Source organism: Lepidochelys olivacea (assembly GCF_965140295.1).
Source record: "Lepidochelys olivacea isolate rLepOli2 genome assembly, chromosome: 1".
In the NCBI taxonomy this organism is placed as follows: Eukaryota; Metazoa; Chordata; order Testudines; family Cheloniidae; genus Lepidochelys; species Lepidochelys olivacea.
Window position 1 is genome coordinate 307,002,062 of NC_140411.1, and position 18,094 is coordinate 307,020,155.

At 44.4% G+C, this 18,094-nt stretch overlaps 1 protein-coding gene across 1 annotated transcript in view; it reads left to right on the forward strand.

Annotated features, from left to right (window-relative positions):
* Positions 1 to 433: 433 nt before the first annotated feature.
* Positions 434 to 18,094, forward strand: part of CAPZA2 (capping actin protein of muscle Z-line subunit alpha 2) — a 45,268-nt gene continuing 27,607 nt past the window's right edge. The window contains exon 1 of the mRNA XM_084617761.1: positions 434 to 590. Within this exon, the coding sequence (XP_084473887.1) occupies positions 552 to 590 (39 nt within the window). The 5' untranslated portion in view covers positions 434 to 551. The remainder of the gene's footprint in view (positions 591 to 18,094) is intronic.

Below are 18,094 nucleotides of genomic sequence, written 5' to 3' on the forward strand. Positions count from 1 at the left end.
AACGTACATTGGTAAATTCTTGCTCCTTCTCAGGCTCAGCTTGGCCACCCCTGCGCTAGACGGACCGTAGGTCGGACCCAGTGTGGCCCTGCTTATGTCCGGTGGTCAGGGTGTGGGCGCAGGGTGCTCTGTGCCTGAAGCCGGGCGCAGTGCTCACCCTGACCCCGCTCACAGACCGGGGAGCCGAGCGGTGTGTGAAACCTACCCCGGAGGGCTCGTGCGGAAGGGCCCGCCCCCCCTATGTACTGACAGGCCATACCGCTCTGTAAGGCCCCCGCACGAGACGCGCAGCCATTGCGCGCGGCTATCGCCAGACGGGAGAACCCCGCCCGCCACAGCCGCAGCTGCGCTGACACGGGGCGGAGACACCCTCTCCGGCTGCCACCGCCAGGACGCCCTCCGCTGCCCGCGCATGCGCCCAGGCGCCTCGGCCGTTGGCCGCAGGCCGTGGCCCCGCCCCCTCGGCGCCGCGCGCGGAGGGCGCCGGGGACACACACGAGAGGGGCCCCGCCTTTCCTGCCGGAGGGAGCTGTTCGTGGTCAGACGGGAAGATGGCGAACCTGGAGGAGCAGCTCTCGGATGAGGAGAAGGTAACGCGGGCCAGGGCCAGGGCAGCGCAGCGCCCGGCGGGGCTCGGGACCGGGCTGGGCTCTCGCCGCCTCAGGTGGCGGCGTTTGTATTTTTAGCTTCCTCCCTTCCCGGCGCTGTCAGTCAGAGAGCGCCGGGGCCGGCCAAGGGCCTCTCCCGCCGCGCCTTGTACGGTCCGAGGGCTGAAAATAGGCCCCAGGCGCCGGGCTGGGGGGCAGGATCCGGTGTCCTATGGATGAGGCCGCCCGCCCGGCCCAGAGAGCTCGGCCTCAGGCGCTGCCAGTTTCCTCTTCCCTCCCCCCCCCCGCTTTCCGGGGCTCGCCCGATCCTCGCCCTGGGGCGGCGGCTTCCTATTGATCAGGGGCGTGGGGAGAGCGAGCCTAGTGGCGGGGTCTCGGAGAGGGGCCCTTCCCCTCGCCCCACTCCGGCGGCCTGCCTGGGAGCTCCCTCTCTCCAGAGCTCCTCGCAGGCTGGGGTGTAAGGGCTGAGTTCCGTGTCTCTCCCCACTCCGCGTTGTAGGGAGGGAGACTAATGGGGCTGGTTTCTGGGCGGTGTCTAGTGGCTTCCTTCACTTCCGGGGGTCAAATAAAGGGAGACTTCTGGCAGGGTGGAGGAGAGTTTTGGGGGTGTGGTGTATCGCCTATCCCCGTTGCTGGGGGAGAGTGGGTAGGGAATTCAGATCCCACCCTTGGGGATGAATTATAAGGACAGAGCTTAAATACTCTCCCAGGAGACAGGGTTGTGGCTCAGTGAGCTGTTTATAATCTTTCCCTGGCTATTTGATTTTTTTCTTTGCTTAGTTGGTCTCTGTGGCTTGAAAATAGCTTCCTAAAATGGTGCTTTAGGGAAGGGGCAGCTTGTAAAACCCAAGTGTTAAAGCTGCTCTTCTTCTTTTCGTCTGTCCTTCCTCTGTTGGAGGGAGGCTCATTACAGTTGCCTGTGAAAAGGAGGCTTTGGAGGCAGGGTGTGGAGATGTCTAGAGGATGGTTGATGTACAGCTCTCATGTCTTTATGTAACTGTCACTCATCTATAAGAAATGTAAGTTTTCAGAGCTGCTGAAGTTGTGGAGGCAACTCAAGTGTGGGAGATTTTAAGCAATTGAGAGAGGTCTTACATTCCCTTGAAATTAAAGGGAAGACTTTTAAAATGCCTTACTGTTAATTGTAATGTAGGAGTTTTCCTTCATATCTGAGGCCTGCTAGAACTGAATTTCAGAAGCAGGTGGCTAAATGAAAAGTCACTATGAGTTGTGAGAAGTATAGTAGTTTAGCACCAGAACATAGGGTGGGTCATAGTTTCTCAGGATGGGGACTTTAAGGCTGCAGTTTATTCTTTTAATTCATTGAGTACTGTTCCTGTTTGTGATGTCAAAAGCAGCAGAATAGGTAAGATTAGCTACCATAAACGCTAAAAGATACACATTTGAATATTCTGGTCCAAACCTTGTCTGGAAAAGTTGCTTAAAAAAACATAGGGAAATAAAAATAACACTAAACAAAGACACTTTGGCATCCTCTGGGTAGAAGGGTTGCCAATTTTGGTTGGAGGTATTCTTGGAGGTTTCATCACATGACATAATCTCTAATTAAAGATTAATCTGTAATTCATGGAGACTCCAGGGCATTCCTGTAGGATTGGCAACCCTATATTGACATACATACCTAAGGATAAACTTGGAAACAACATCTACTTATCTGGCTGAGAAATACTTGTCGCTACATTGCCATAACTTTGCTCTGTTACAGTAATAAATTCTGCCCCTCAAATCAATTGACTCTCACTCTAGCTAATGGAGTCTAGGCTCTTTTCTCTCCTACCACTAATCTAATGAAGTTCTGAGGTCTCTTCCTGCAATTCGCAAAAAGAAAAGGGGTACTTGTGGCACCTTAGAGACTAACCAATTTATTAGAGCATAAGCTTTCGTGAGCTACAGCTCAGTGAAGTGAGCTGTAGCTCACGAAAGCTTATGCTCTAATAAATTGGTTAGTCTCTAAGGTGCCACAAGTACCCCTTTTCTTTTTGCGAATACAGACTAACACGGCTGTTACTCTGATTCCTGCAATTCTGATTTCTCTTCCTTTCCTCAAAAAGTATACAAATGAATTCTGGACTCTCTACTTCCTTCTCAGTAATAAATTATAGGCTCATGAAATAAATGACGTGCACTCCACTGCTATAAGTAAGGTTCAGATTTTGTCATGGCTATTTTAAGTAACAGTCAGACAGGTCAAGAGCAATAAAAAAAAAATTCACAGAAGCCGTGACCTGTCCATCACTTCTACTAAAAATATCTAACAAAATGGGGATCAGTGGGTCCCTACAGCGGGACTGTGCAGTGGCTAGGAGCTGCACAGCCCCTGCTGCCTGCAGCAGCTGGGGGCTCTGGGATACTACTGCTGCCTGCAGTTCCAGGGGTCCTGTGGCGGCTGGGAGCTCTGGGGTGTGCTGGGAGCTCCGCAGTGCCCCCGCCGTGACAACTCCCCACCCCTGATGGTGGTTAGAAGCTGCTGGGTTCCCCTGTGGTTCGGGGGGGGCCCCTACTCCCCATGGCGGCAACCCCTGTCCCTGTGGCTCCCAGCTGCTGCAGGCTGAAGTCTCTGAGGTCACTGGAAGTCACAGATTTCGTGACTTTCAACGACCTCCATGACTAAATCGTAGCCTTAGCTATAAGGTAATACTGGGTCTCGGTGTAGGGCCCATCTGGGACGACAGAGCTTCAGCCCTTGAGGAAGCCCTGTGCCTCCCACAAACTCTTCTTCGGGTGGGTTAACCCTTTTCCTTGTCCTAGCCTTGGCTCAAGTCGCTTTGCCCCTGGTCTTTAAAGAGAAGTGGTGCACCTTCGGTGCTTTCTGTGCCCTCCTGAAACGTACTGGCAGCTTAGAGGCTCTCTGTTTCCTGTATGTCTCTCCTCTTTTGTTAAGAGTGACATATGAGTGTCTCTTTTTTTTTTCTTGCGAAGATAGAGGCAGTGACTTCCTGGTACCCAACTCAACCCTGTCATCTGTGCAAAATTCTGATTGTCCTAGGTGAGTGTGTGTTTTCCATGCCCTGGAGTTTGTCTGGTTGGACAATACAAAAAAAGGGTAATATTGCAAGTTTACAAAAGTAGGCTGGTGTGAGTACAAAGTGCTGAGATGCTTGAAAGTTTTCAGTTTGTGTAAAGGAGGCACATTCACCAGTTAGGGAAAATCAAACTGTTTGATAAGATTCATTGGGTATAATCAGATATCCTATCTGACCTGCATTTGTCCTTTCCAAAGCAGCGGTGTCTAGTACACGCTATAACCCATATAGCTTCCATGAGTATTCTTTTGAAAGATCAGGCTTCCCAGATGACACTATTTTTTTTTACTTATTGAGCATCTATTACTGTATTACTTATTTACACACCTTATTAAGAATGTAAAAATGGCCATAGTGGGTCAATCTAGCCCAGTATCCTGTCTTCTGACAGTGGCCAATGCCAGGTGCTTCAGAGGACATGAACAGAAGAGGCAGTCATCAAGTGATCCACCCCCTTCTGTCCCATCCCAGCTTCTGGCAAACTGGCTAGGGATGCTTAGAGCATGGTGTTGCATCCCTGCCCATCCTGGCTAATAGCCATTGATGGCTTTATCCTCTATGAACTTATCTAGTTCTTTTTTGAACCCTGTTATAGTTTTGGTCTTCACAACTCCCCTGGCAAAGAATTCCGCAGGTTGTCTGTGTTGTTTGAAGAAGTACTTCCATTTTGTTTGTTTTAAACCTGTTGCCTATTAATTTTATTAGGTTGACCCCTAGTTCTTGTGTTATGAGAAGGAGTAAATAACATTTCCTTATTCATTTTCTTCACACTAGTACGGTTTTATAGACCCCTTAAGTTTTCTCTTTTCCAAACTGAAACGTCCCAGTCTTTTTAATCTCTCCTCATACGGAAGCTGTTCCATACCCCTAATCATTTTTGTTGCCCTTTTCTGTACCTTTTCCAATTCCAGTATATCTTTTTTGAGATGGGGTGACCAGATCTACACGCAGTATTCAAGATGTGGGCATACCATGGATTTATATAGAGGTATTATGATACTTTCTGTCCTGTTAGCTATCTCTTTCATAATGGTTCCTAACATTGTATTAGCTTTTTTTGACTGCTGCATGTTGAGTGGATGTTTGCAGAGAATTATCCATAATGATTCCAAGATCTCTTTCTTGAGTGGTAACAACTCATTTAGACCCCATCATTTTGTATGTATTTGTGAGATTCTTTTCCAGTGTACATTACTTTGCATTTATCCACATTGATTTAATCTGCCATTTTGTTGCCCAGTCACCCAATTTTGTGAGATCCCTTTATAACTCTTCGCAGTCTGCTTTGGGTTTAACTATCTTAAATAATTTTGTATCATCTGCAGATTTTGCCACTTCACTGTTTACCCCTTTTCCAGATCATTTATGAATATGTTGAACAGTACTGGTCAAAGTACAGACCTATGGGGGACACTGCTATTAACCTCTCTCCATCATGAAAACTGACCATTTATTCCTACCCTTTGATTCCTATCTTTTAACCAGATGCTGATCCATGAGAGGACCTTCCATCTTATCCTATGACTGCTTACTTTACTTAAGAGCCTTTGGTGAGGGACCTTGTCAAAGGCTTTCTGAAAATCTAAGTACATTATATCCATTGGATCACCTTTGTCCACATGTTTGTTGACTCCCTCAAAGAATTTTAATAGGTTGGTAAAACATGATTTCCTATGTTGACTCGTCCCCAACATATTCTGGATGACTTTACATTAAATCTCTATGGAAATATTTGAGTTGTGCTGTCCTTTACAGTAAGGTGTGTGCCCCTCATGAAGCTAATTATTCTTACATTATTAAATTTAAATGACTGCTGAATGATTTTATGCTTTGAGTAGATTGAGCGGAAGACAAATATTCATATTTTACAGCAAAAGTATACCAGATTTTTTTTTCTGATTAAACAAAGAGCATATTTTAAGCCAGCAATTTACTCAAGTAGAATTTTTACTACTTGTGATCCCTAGGCAAGACTTGGGAGTAAGTTTTCTAAGTGGATGTGGACACGTTTAGTCAAATTCGCCTCTCATTGGCACTTACTATGGCTGTCAGAACAAGTTTTCTTTTTCTAGGCTAAAATGTGGCCAGCTAACCAGCTTCAGACTTGTTAGCCTGCATCTTGAGGGATTCTTTCTGTAGTATTTAAGATAAATCATTTGAGTTAACACACATGAAAATACACATCCTTTTCTTGTCAAGATAGGGCTGCAATGTTAGTCCTAGAGTATAGGAGTGCTTCTGGAGAGGGGGAGGAGAAACATGTTAATCTTGCCCTGCCCCAGCAGTAAATCACACTTGTGGGGCTTCTCTATTTTGCTTTCCTCATGATGCAATAGAGTGAAACTGACTAGGATCTTGTAATAGTCATGCTGCTGGTGATCCTCCTGATAGAGGGGGACTAGTGGGACAGGTGCTGTTTGCAGAAGTACAGGCATAATCCTGGAAAAGAGGGCAGACATGCAGAGACGTAAGGGAGTAATACCAGGCTCTATACTGGATTTTATGGATGGTCTAGTGACAGTACCCATTGAGAAAGATACATACTTGGTTTCTTGTTCTATGTACTAGTGGTGGCTGGAAGTGCTGCCAAGGCAACACTGAGGTCATGAGGAAAGGATATGCTTCTTGTTGCTCTCCAATAGTCACTTCAGGATGACTAAAAAGGTAGCATCAGTAAGCTCTGAAACTATTCAGATTGAGACCATAGGTGGTTGGCACAATGTGAAGGACTAGAAGGTGGCAGACAGGTAGGACTTTTGGTTTCCTCTGCACCGCTGCCGCACAGATCCTGCTCGTCATGCCATTGCCTGCTGCCCAGGGGAAGTGAGAGCAGGATAGGGCAATGGAAGCAGCCAGAGCCAGTGGGGGGACAGTCAGCAGCCTATCCCTGCCCTGCCCGTGTCCTGGAGGTGCTTCCTCTGCCCTGTAACTGATGCCCAGATCCTTCTCTGTACACTTCTGCCTGCTACCCAGGGAAAGTGAAAGCATGCCGGGGGGACCTGCCTCTGGGACGTGCATGACCCACCTTGACCTTTTCCTAACTCTATCTATTTGGGGAACACGCTTCTAAATAAATTAACTGAGGCCTATTAGTAAAGGATAGCATCTGTTGCAAGTCAGCCCTCAGAAAGGTAATCCACATACTTTTGGTCTGTTTAACACTTATATGGGAGTGGTAAAACAACATTCAGGAAATAACTCTACATTTTATGAAAGAGCCACATCTTAGAGGCTGCACTTGCTGATGAGGGAATGCTGGCTTCAGGCAGAAGTTATCAGTAGGTAAGCTTTCATTTAACATGAGTAATTAGAATTTCTATTCTTATAAGAAATGCATAATTTTTGTGAAAGAAAAATCCCTTTTAAAATGTATATGATCATAAGACACACACAATTAGGACATTAGCATTGACTAAAAGTATCTCTTGGAATATAGGGTACTTTCATAACCTGTTGTGATTATAACTATTGGCACAAGCCGTTAGGATCTGTTTTAAGTACTAAATTTACTCCTGGCACTGACAGGGAAATTCAGGTATTTCCCTAATCCTATTTTTTTCCCCCCAGAAATGGCTTTTGAGTCATAGGCATCCTACTGCAGTTACAGTGGGGGACAGTTTTAATTTTTGCTACTTTAATGAAAGATTTGTCCTCTGAATCTGGTCTATCCAGCTTGTCTTCCAAACTTAGTCTATCAAGTTTATATGCTCTGCACAGGTCATTGGGATGAGACATGGAGACAGCAGATAAGTAGGAATGGAGTGAACTGGAGGAGTTAAACAGGATGTTAAAAACATATTAGTCAAAATGAAACTCTTTTGCTGCTGTCACCTGTGGTTTAAAGAACAGATTTTGTATGTTCATAGTTATAGGTAGCTGTAACACTGTCAATTTTTTAGTTAACTAACGAATACAGTTTGCTAAATATCTTGTTATAAAGCAAGATGGACCTAAATCCTGCTGCATAACCCTTGGATTTTGTGGAAATTCTGGAAATCTTGTAGCAGTGTCAGATAAAGCAAAAATTGAGGTTTCCAATAAATTAGATGTAAAATTAAATAATCTAGTCTGTCTTTTTGTTCAGTTCGTTGCTCATTTGCATATTTTCACTGTGCCACAGATATTTGTATTGGCAATGCCTAACTGTGTCAGAATTTGGGGGAGGAGATAGTGGAAGCAGGATGTTTTGTCAAGGAATATGGGACATTTTGTTTTTGATACCTGAAAAGGTGTGGAAGGTTGTTCAGAAATATGGGATAAACATATTGACTTGGTTTAAACACTATTGTTCAGATTTCAGTTAACCCCTTAATATGGATGGGGAAGTTCTGAGCAGTTATTTCAGGCAGTATGCAGACTCAGGAAGACAGCATTGCATAACTTTCGGAATTGAGATTATACACTATGGCTGCATAAAACCTTAGCATGTTGAAATTTGACTCCTGAGGATTGTTCAGTCTACAGATCTTTATAGAAAAGATGTCTGAAGGCTTGATGAAAAGAGATCTTTTGCCATCCATGTATTAGGGAATGGCAGAAAGAAGTATCAACATTGCACAGGTTGGCTGAAAAGTTGCTAACCATTCCAGTATCATCTGATTAACTGGAAAAAATATATTTTCCAATTGATTATTTATGAGAGGTATAATTGTCTGAGTTCTGACCAGTTCAAGAAACTGTTTAAATTCTAAAGCTTGAAGATCAAAAACTTACTGTGGCATCCATTCTTGAAAGAGAACAATGAATGATTTTTTTAAAAAAAAATCAGTTTGCAGCTTCCATGCAGTTAATATTCTTTCAAATGATTCGAAGTTGGTTTGTGACTAATAACTTATACAGATTAGTATGTTTATTACAGTATAAAAGCCTCAGTGGGGTCCATTTGTGTCTGTGCTTTTAAAGACCTACCACAATCACACACACACACACACCCCATCTTATAATTTAAGTAGACAAGAAACCTAGAAGGTGGGAGGGGAAATAGAGGAGGTCAGGGGCAGAATGAGAGCCAGGAGACCTTGGCTCTACATCAGTGCCCTGTTCACTAAGTCACTCTGCATATTTTAACTGAAATTCATCAAAGAATATAAATCTACTTTGAAATACCATCTTGGGTTGTTTTAATATTAGCAAATAAACACTGAGTAGGAGAGGAAGTCAGGTTAGACAGCAAAACTTAGCAAAGTTTGCATTTTTCCATGAGCTATGTATTGTGCCAAATTTTAACTTAACATGTAGAATCAAGGTTATACAAGCATAAATAATTGTAAACTTTTTAAAAACATAAGTATGGGAGTGAACTTAGATGCTGAAACAATTTTTGTTTTTAACTCTTGAAAATGAGATATTTTGAAAATATTCCATTTGTAATTTGACACGGTTTGGAAAGAGTTTATAAGCCATGTGGGGGGAAAAAGTTCTTATGATTAAGATGGCACTCTGAGTTGCACTAATCATGCTGCAGCTACACTCTGTAATAAAAAAAAATGTTCATAGGTACAAGCTCTGATTTCTCCCACTCCTGGATGCATGCTTACTGTCAGGGCTTGAAATGTAGTTGCATGCAATCAACTTCTGCACAGTGTAAGCTTTCATTTAAAAATTCTAGCCCTCATGGTTGTGAAGAAAATCTTCCACATGTCAACCAAGTGGTCCATTGCAGTCATCTTAACTGCGTGGAAGTGTCTTCAGTAGCGCTAGTGTTACAAGGGAGCATCAAGCGTCAAGGGAGTAGGGTACCTGGGGGAATGTCAGATCACCCTGTGTGTGATCCCCTGTCAGTACTACCCTTTAGTACTGTGTAGTCATGTATGGGTTAAGTAACCTATTTGAGAGCAAAGGTGCTCATAATATATTAAAGCTTTTTAACAAAGGTTGGCATTTTACCAGTCACTTAGCTTGAGATGTTTTGTATAAGTGTTGAGAGAGAAGATCTCGTAGTGAACCTTTTTAAAGAAAAATCAGATGCAAGAAAAGTGTTTTGATTATGTTTCAAATTTGAGTTATGTAGGGCACAATGGACCAAGGATCTTAAAATAAATGAATGGGCAAATACTAGAAATAAATAGTTCTGTGATTGCATTTTGTACATATACTATTTTCTTGGCTTTCAAGTCACTTTCAAGCTAGTTACTGGCAATGATTAGTATTTCTGATTAGTATTCCTGAACCACTATAGCTACAGCACATTCTGCTTTCTAGGTCATAATGGCAGTAAAGTTCTAATTTCATAGCTTTTTATTGATGATGGGCATAGAATTAGACAGATGCATATCCTGAAGAAGTTAAAATTTAAATAGCTAAAATAATTAGGGGGTAGCAGAATATTATGCAAAATAACCAAGATAAATTTTGTCTTGCTACAGGTTTTTTTTAACATGGTCTAGTTAGTTACATGGTCCATCACTGGTGTGAGACACCTCTGTCATCCTACTCTTTTTTCTTGCCATCTGTCTCTGATCTAACCCTCTTAAAAACAGAACCCTCTTTCTTTCCCTTACTTCTCATTGTCATTGGACTGATTATGGATGCATTACAAGAAAAAATTATTAGCTGATCATGAGTCCCTCAGTAGCTCAAGTGCACATCAGTAGCCAAGATAATCAGGGATATGCAACACTCTCTGCTCTGGGTGACCCTAAACCTCCAATTGCTGGAAGCATCTGGCACTGGCCACTGTCAGATACAGGATATTGGGCTAGATGGAGCCTCAAATGGCATTTCTTATCTTGTGTCTAAATTTACTGGTATGGAATTTTCTGGGTGCAGGGACATGTTCCGCACTGCTTCTCCATAAGCTTTGTGTTTAGTCCGTTTTAAAAAATACTGCCTCTAGAGTGCTCCCATCCTTTTGCTTCAGGAAGCATTCTAAGGTTGCATTCTTCCATGTAAAGTAGTGTGACATTATTAAACCAACAGCTCAATAGGCTTTTGCTAAAGTGCTCATTGCTATACTATCTAGATGCTTCTGTTGAAGTCTACAGTTTTAAAATTAAGGTTCTGACCAGTTGTGGTCTTGAAAGAGCTTATGGTTATTTTCATAAGAAGATGATACTTCAATATGACTTTGGTGATTGCATTCTTTTATCTAAATTTCTCCTGAAATTCCTGGTTGGATACTATATTTGCTTTTTGTCCAAACCTGTTAAGTACTAGTACTATTATGTGCTGTTAAACCTTTACTATCGTTCATTGAGAGCTGTATTTCGTTGGTGGGTGAACAGATCACTATCCTTTTATAGCTGTGGTTCTCAACAAGGGGTACGCAGAGGTTTTCTAGATGGTACATCAACTCATCTAGATATTTGCCTAGTTTTAAAACAGGCTGCATTAAAAGCACTAACAGTCACTACAGACTAACATTTCATGCGGACAATTACTTGTTTATACTGCTCTAGATAGTACACACTGAAATGTAAGTACAATATTTATATTCCAATAGATTTATTTTATAATTATATGGGGGTAAATATGAGAAAGTAAGCAATTTTTCAGTAACAGTGTGCTGTGACACTTGAATTTTTGTCTGATTTTGTAAGCAAGTAGTTTTTAAGTGAGGTGTAACTTGGGGATATGCGAGACAAATCAGACTCCTGAAAGGGGTACCGCAGTCTGGAAAGGCTCAGAGCACCTAAAGCAGTGGTTCTCAACCCTGTAGGTTTCACAACCTTTTCTGCCTTCAATTCTTACACTTTCAAGGATTTTTTTTCCTAGCTCTTCAGGTTGCAGAGTTTATACTTTTATTTATACCATTAAGGTTAACAGTTGCGTAATGTCTAATAGGCCTTGTCTACACTTGCAAGTTTCTGCGCAGTAAAGCAGCTTTCTGCATTGTAACTCCCAAGGTGTACACACTGCCAAGCTACTTAGTGTGCAGAAACTGCGCAGTTGTAGCACTGTTAAAAAAAACAAAAAACAAAAAAAAACCTCCCCGACGAGAGGCGTACAGCTTTCTGCAGCAGGGCTACAGCACTGCTGTGCCAGTGTAGATACCCTGGCCAATTACAGCTCCGTGATTGGCCTCCGGGAGGTGTCCCACAATGCCTGTTCTCGCCTCTCTGGTCATCAGTTTGAACTCTACTGCCCTGCCCTCAGGTGACCAACCTTGAGCTCCATCACTTAAATTCCTTGGGAATTTTTAAAGTTCCCTTTCTGTTTGCTCGGTGACGCGTGCAGTGGTCTCAGAGCATCTTTCCAGGTGACCATGCCTGCCCCAGGTGATTCCCTGCTTGGAGCAATGTTGAGCTGCTAGACCTCATCAGCATTTGGGGAGAGGAGGCTGTCCAGTCCCAGCTGCACTTCAGCTATAGGAATTATGGTACCTACGGACAGATTTCATGATGCATGACAGAAAGGGGCAATGATTGGGACACACTGCAGTGCAGGGTTAAAGTGAAGGAGCTGCAGAATGCCTACCACAAACTGTGGGAGGCTAGCTGCTGCTCCGATGCTACACCTATGAGCTGCCGGTTCTACAAAGAGCTGGACTTGTTACTTGGCGGCGACCCCCACCTCCACTGCGAAGGCCACTGTGGATCCTTCAGTGGCTTGTGTGCCAGTTGAGAGTGGACCGAGCCAGGAAGAGGAAATGTTGGATGAGAAGGGGGAGGGAGACACAGAGGCAGAGGACAACCTGAAGGTCAGAGATGCAGGCAGCCAGGAGCTCTTCTATACCCCAGAGGAGGCTAGCCAGTCACAGCTGTCAGAGCTTGGCGAAGTGCAAACAGGAGAGGAGGCCCCTGGTAAGTGGCTTTGATTTTGGGAGTCACTGAAGTGAGTTGTTGGGGGCAGGAGGGTTGCAGAAAGTAGACTTCTGTCTTGTATGATGCGCTTACCACCACGTGCCTAGTCTGAGCAGCGGAACAGGGTGTTGATTGACTCCCTCACTTCACAGGAATCTGCCTTAGAGATCTCCAGGAAGCTGTCATGGAGGTACTGGGCAATCCACTGCCGCAGGTTCTTTGGCAGAGCTGTTTTGTTTCTTGCCCCATTAAGGGTAACTTTCCTGTGCCACTCTGCTGTCATGGGGAGGGTGGGGAGTGACCATTGCTACACAGAGGTAAGTTCCATAGGGGCTAGGGCAGAAGTCACAGTCTTGGAGAAGACCCCCCCACCCTACCCCCTTGATTCCCTGCTCACCCTCAGCAGTGAGGCATCTTCCATAATGAACAGCCTGTGGAAAATGTGGAGACAGTAATGATTATAAGCGCTCCTCTACAGTGCTGGCTTTCTCCAAGAGCCACTTGCCCAGTGTAGAGTGCAGTCCTGGAACACTGATTTCCCCTGCCCCTGCGGTTACTCACCATTTTGGGGGTCTTGTGGCTCGTGTGCTTGCCTGGGGTCAGCCAGTCAGTGATAAGTACGTGAATAGTGGCTGTGTTTTAAATCACTGATTCAGTGGTCTGTGTGTTGCAAACAATACTGCTTCTGTAAAACATTGCATTTTGGCTTCATATAAGTGACCTTGGGAGCCCAGCCTCCCTCTGTGTTATCACCAGCTGAATGGCCGCACAGAATTAGAAAGCGGCCACGAACAACTAAAGTAGATTTTCTGCATGATATCATGATGCACTCTGTGGCCGAAAAACAAGAATTGAAGGAGTGGGAGGACAGCGAGAAGAGAGACTGAAAGGCAAACCGATGTGCCAGAATGAAGCCATGGAGCGACTCTTAAAAGTTACGGAGCGCCACGTGGACACGCTGCAGGTGCTACTAGCACCGCAAACTAAGCGGCTCCAGGCCCGCCCTCCCCTGAAACTGCTGTCGCAAAACTCTTCCCCATTCCCCCCCCCCCCCCCCAACACTGCCAACACACTCTTATCAACCTCCTGGCTCCAGTGTGTACCCGCTGCATTCCACTTCTCCCCCATCACAGTCAAGCCCTTCAGACTCCCAGTACCCTCTGCACTCAACACCCATCCCTCTGCAGTTTACCCCTGCTGAAGTACAGTACCCACTGCACTGTGCACTGTACTCCAGAAGAGAAGGTTGGATATGATACCTGGACATACAGAAATCTTTAACCGTCCCGGGACCCCACCTCTTCCTGGGACCCTCTCTTCCCCCATTCCCCTCAGTGCTGGTGTTTTTTGTTTGTCCTTCCGTCCGGTTGTTTGTTTTTTAATAAAAGAATTGTTTTGGTTTGAAAGCAATCTTTATTCCATTAATTGAAAGCAAACAGAGCCCTGCAAAGCAACAGGCAATTTTCTTAAACCTTCATAGTGCATCATCTACACCAATGACAATCACCTCCTAGCGTTACAAGTACTGCACTCCCAAGTATAGCAACAAATATTAATGGCTTTCAGCTTCAAATTGCTGCCTCAAGGCGTCCCTGATCCTTATGTCCCAGTGCTGCGCCCCTCTAATAGCCCTGGTCTCTGGCTGTTCAAATTCAGCATCCAGACGCTGAGCCTCAGCGGTCCAGCCCTGAGTGATGCTTTCACTCTTCCCTTCACAAATATTATAGAATGTACAACAAGTGGCTATAAGCATAGGAATATCGTCATCGGCCAGGTCCAGCCTCCCATATAGGCAGCGCCAGGGGGCCTTTAAATGGCCAAAAGCACACTCAACAGTCATTCTGCACTTGCTCAGCCTGTTGTGGATCCATTCCTTGCTGCTGTCAAGATGCCCTGTGTACGGCTTCATAAGCCACGGCATTAAGGGGTAGGCAGGGTCTTTCAGGACCACAGTGGGCATTTGAACTTCCCTTACGGTGATCTTCTGGTCCAGGAAGAAAGTCCCTGCTTGCAGCTTCCTGAACCAGACAGCTGCGTGCATCATGCACCTTTCCAAACCAGTTAATGTCCATGAAATGCCCATGGTGATCCACAAGCGCCTGGAGAAGCATTGAGAAATACCCCTTCCAATGAATGCACTCAGTGGCTAGGTGGTCTGGTGCCAGAATTGGAATACGCATGCCATCTATCACCCTGCCGCAGTTAGGGAAGCCCATTTGTGCAAAGCCATCTACAATATCATGCATGTTGCCCAGTCTCGGTCTTTTGGAGCAGGATGTGATTAATGGCCTAGCACGCTTCCATCGACACGAGTCGAATGGTCGACTTTCCCACTCCAAACTGGTTAGCGACCGATCGGTAGCAATGTGGAGTAGCCAGCTTCCACAGTGCAACTATCACTCTTCTCCAACGGTAGGGCAGTTGTCATTCTTGTGCCTTTGCGCTGCAGAGCTGGGGGAAGCTTATGACACAGTCTCATGAATGTGGCTTTCCTCATCCGAAAGTTCTGCAGCCACTGCTCATCATCCCAGACGTGCATGATGATGTGATCTCACCACTCAGTGCTTGTTTCCTGATCCCAAAAGCGGTGTTCCACTGTGATTAGCGCCTCTGTGAATGACCCAAGCAATCTTGTGTTGTAGCTACTACAAGTGATGAGATCCATGTCGAACTCCTCTTGCCTTTGTAGTTTAAGGAATAACTCCACTGCCACTCATAATGTCTTAGTGAGAGCGAGCAGCATATTGGTCAATGGTGCAGGATCCATTCCTGCAGACCAAAGAGGCAGATCGCGCAGTACACAAACCGTTGAAAGATGGCACCAAATGCGGACAGAAGCACAGGGATTGCTGGGATGCGAAGCAATACATCCATGGGGCATTGGGACAAGCTTCAGGATGCCCTGCAATCCCCTCTGCCTTCCCATAACTCTTAGCAGCAGAAGAGGAAGAGATGCTCTCTGGGGTAGCTGCTCAGAGTAAACCTCTCCAAATACCACTGCAAGTGCCGCAAGTGTGAACACACTGTTGCTCAGGCAGCTGATAGTGTGAATGAACACACAACAGTGGTTTCCTTTCAGCACACTCTGAGCGGTGCTGTAACAGCCAGTGTGGTAACTCTGCCAGTGTAGACATACTTTATATGTGAAGACAGCATAAAACAATAAGTGTGTCTTGCTCCATTCATCTCAGGTGAGGCCTTGTGAGCAGTTATTCTCTGGCCATAAAATCTGGCAGTTTTTCCAGTATGCCACAGAATTCAGTGTGGAGGGGGGGTGTCTCTCCCCCACCCCCCGAGGATTTGCATTTTGCTGTTTTTGTCTCCTTGCCCTATTGGGACCTCTCCAGTTTTCTTCCTTACAGTACATGCTTCCTGCTGTGTTCCATTGAGCCAGGGAGCATAGCAGTCATGACCATTCTGTTGCTTAGCCTTTCTTCCTTCTGTGGAGTTATTGCTTGTAGCCTCTCTGGCGGGCTTGGCCCAAAACACACATCAATATGCTTCTTAGTTACTGTTTCTTAAAGGATTTGTTGCAGCAGTTGAAGGATTCTGGCATGTGCCTATAGCTGTTAAAAGTGAAGAAGCAGAGCTACTAATGATGATGATTCAATGGGCTTACAAACGAAGCCCATTGAATTATTCAAGCAAAAGCTTGAGTTTACAAAATCAAGACTTATTATTCGTATGTAGTGTAAACATGAAAGCTCTCCGTGCATCACTGCAAATAACAAAAGCTGTCAGCCTAATAGGTTGCAATCAGCATTTTCCCCAAATGTCAGTGTTAAATTGGGATCTGCTGCTGCCAGTCAGGTCAAAACAATCCCCTTCTCCATCGAAAACTGGCCAGCTAGTTCTGAACAGCTTTCAAGAAAAGTTCAGGTGAACCAGTGCTCTTCTTCATACACCGGATGAAACTACAGATGTCTTCTGCACAGCATTACTCTGGTATGAGTGGGTAGGATCCATGCATGACTTCCTGGTTTTTGGGCCCACTAATGGGGCATGCTATGAGGGGGGAATGTTTGGTTTGGATTAGTTTAGCTGTGTTGATCATTTGCATTAACGAATGGCAAGCTATGACAAGAAAACACAGTAGCCTGTGACCAGAACTTAGTCTGCAGCTAAGCCATTTGGACACATTGTTCAGTTTACCGGGAAGCGTTGGTGTCAAAGAGGATAACAATGGGACTTGATGAGGCTGTAACAGTTGTGAACTTTATTAAAGATAAACCTACCAATGCATGCCTCTTCACTATTTATGTGAATGGATGGATACTTGACAGTGGCTGGTCGTCTTGTACATGAGTCTTTGAATAGCTTGTTTAAGCTTAAGGAGGCAAAAATGCTAAATGTGCTTCTGTTCTTGCCAAATACTTTACGAGTGCTGGCTTGCTCTAAATACTTCCCTCCTGTGGCTGAATATGAACTCTGCATGAAGCCTTCATTGAAGGTATGATTCTCCACCAAAAATCTCTGGGATGATTTAGTTAGGGATTGGTACTGCTTTGAGCAGGGGGTTGGACTAGATGAGCTCCTGAGGTCCCTTCCATCCCTGATATTCTGTGATTCTATGATTTCTGGTTTATGTGAGGAAGGATTACCAATAAGTAGCATGTACAGTTTAGCAAAAGGCATGATTTTTATGAACCAAACTCTTCTGCTCTAGTTCTTATTGGAAAATAAAATCCCATTATTACCTTGTTGAATATGATCTGCTTCTGTTTAACCTATGTGTTCTCAACCGGGGGTTGCCCTCCCTCTCCCCACTAGGGGGTCGTGTCCGTCCTGCTCTTCCCATGTAGCTAAATGGAAGGAAGGACCCTGATATTGAGCCATATATACTGTATCTCCTTTACAGAGGTGTTGAAAGTTAAAGCTTTGTAAAATGCTTTGAAATCGTTCAATGAAAGTTGCTGTAAAAGTGGAAACAAAATATTGATTGCTCTTCCAACAAGTACTGATGATATCTTCTCTGGCTTTCTAGAGTGGAAACCTAACTCTTTTTTGTGTAACATTCAGTGTGACCTTTCAGGGTATTTCACTGCCAACATTTGGCCAAGTTTGGGCTTGTTTAGAAACCGAATGCTACAGCTTTTAAGTAAGTACAGCTTTAGAAGAAAATTCCATTTAAAGGCAGGGTTCTGAAAAGTCATAGCAAAACATTTTTACATTTGTGACAAACACTGCCATTTAGCTTTTTTCTACTGTCGTAATAGTTCTGTGAAGCAAACTTGAGTAACCTTTTTAATCACAAAAAAACCTATTTCTCATTTTAGAAGAAAATGAGGCTTGCTTGATATGTAAGCTATATTTTATATAGAACATATAGTTTATTGATTTGTATTATGGTAGTGCCCAAAGCCTGCTGTGCTGGATGTTGTGCACACGCAGAGGAAAGAATGGTTTCCTGCCCCAAAGAGCTCCCAATATAACTGGAAATATGTGAGGGACCAAGGAGTCCAGGCACAAGGGTCGGAGGTTAACGACATATGGGACTATATCAAAACATATTGGCTTAAACTTCAGGGCATCATCTTATGTTCTACTGTCTCTTTCATCAGTAACTCTTGTGGAAGGCATTGTCAGAATACCAGGTAATGTAGAGACTTAAGCCAAATAGTTTTTTCTGAAATCTTTTATATTTTCTATAAACAAGTTCTGTTTTTAAGTTTTTTGCTGCCTTTTTTGTTGGTAGCTGAAT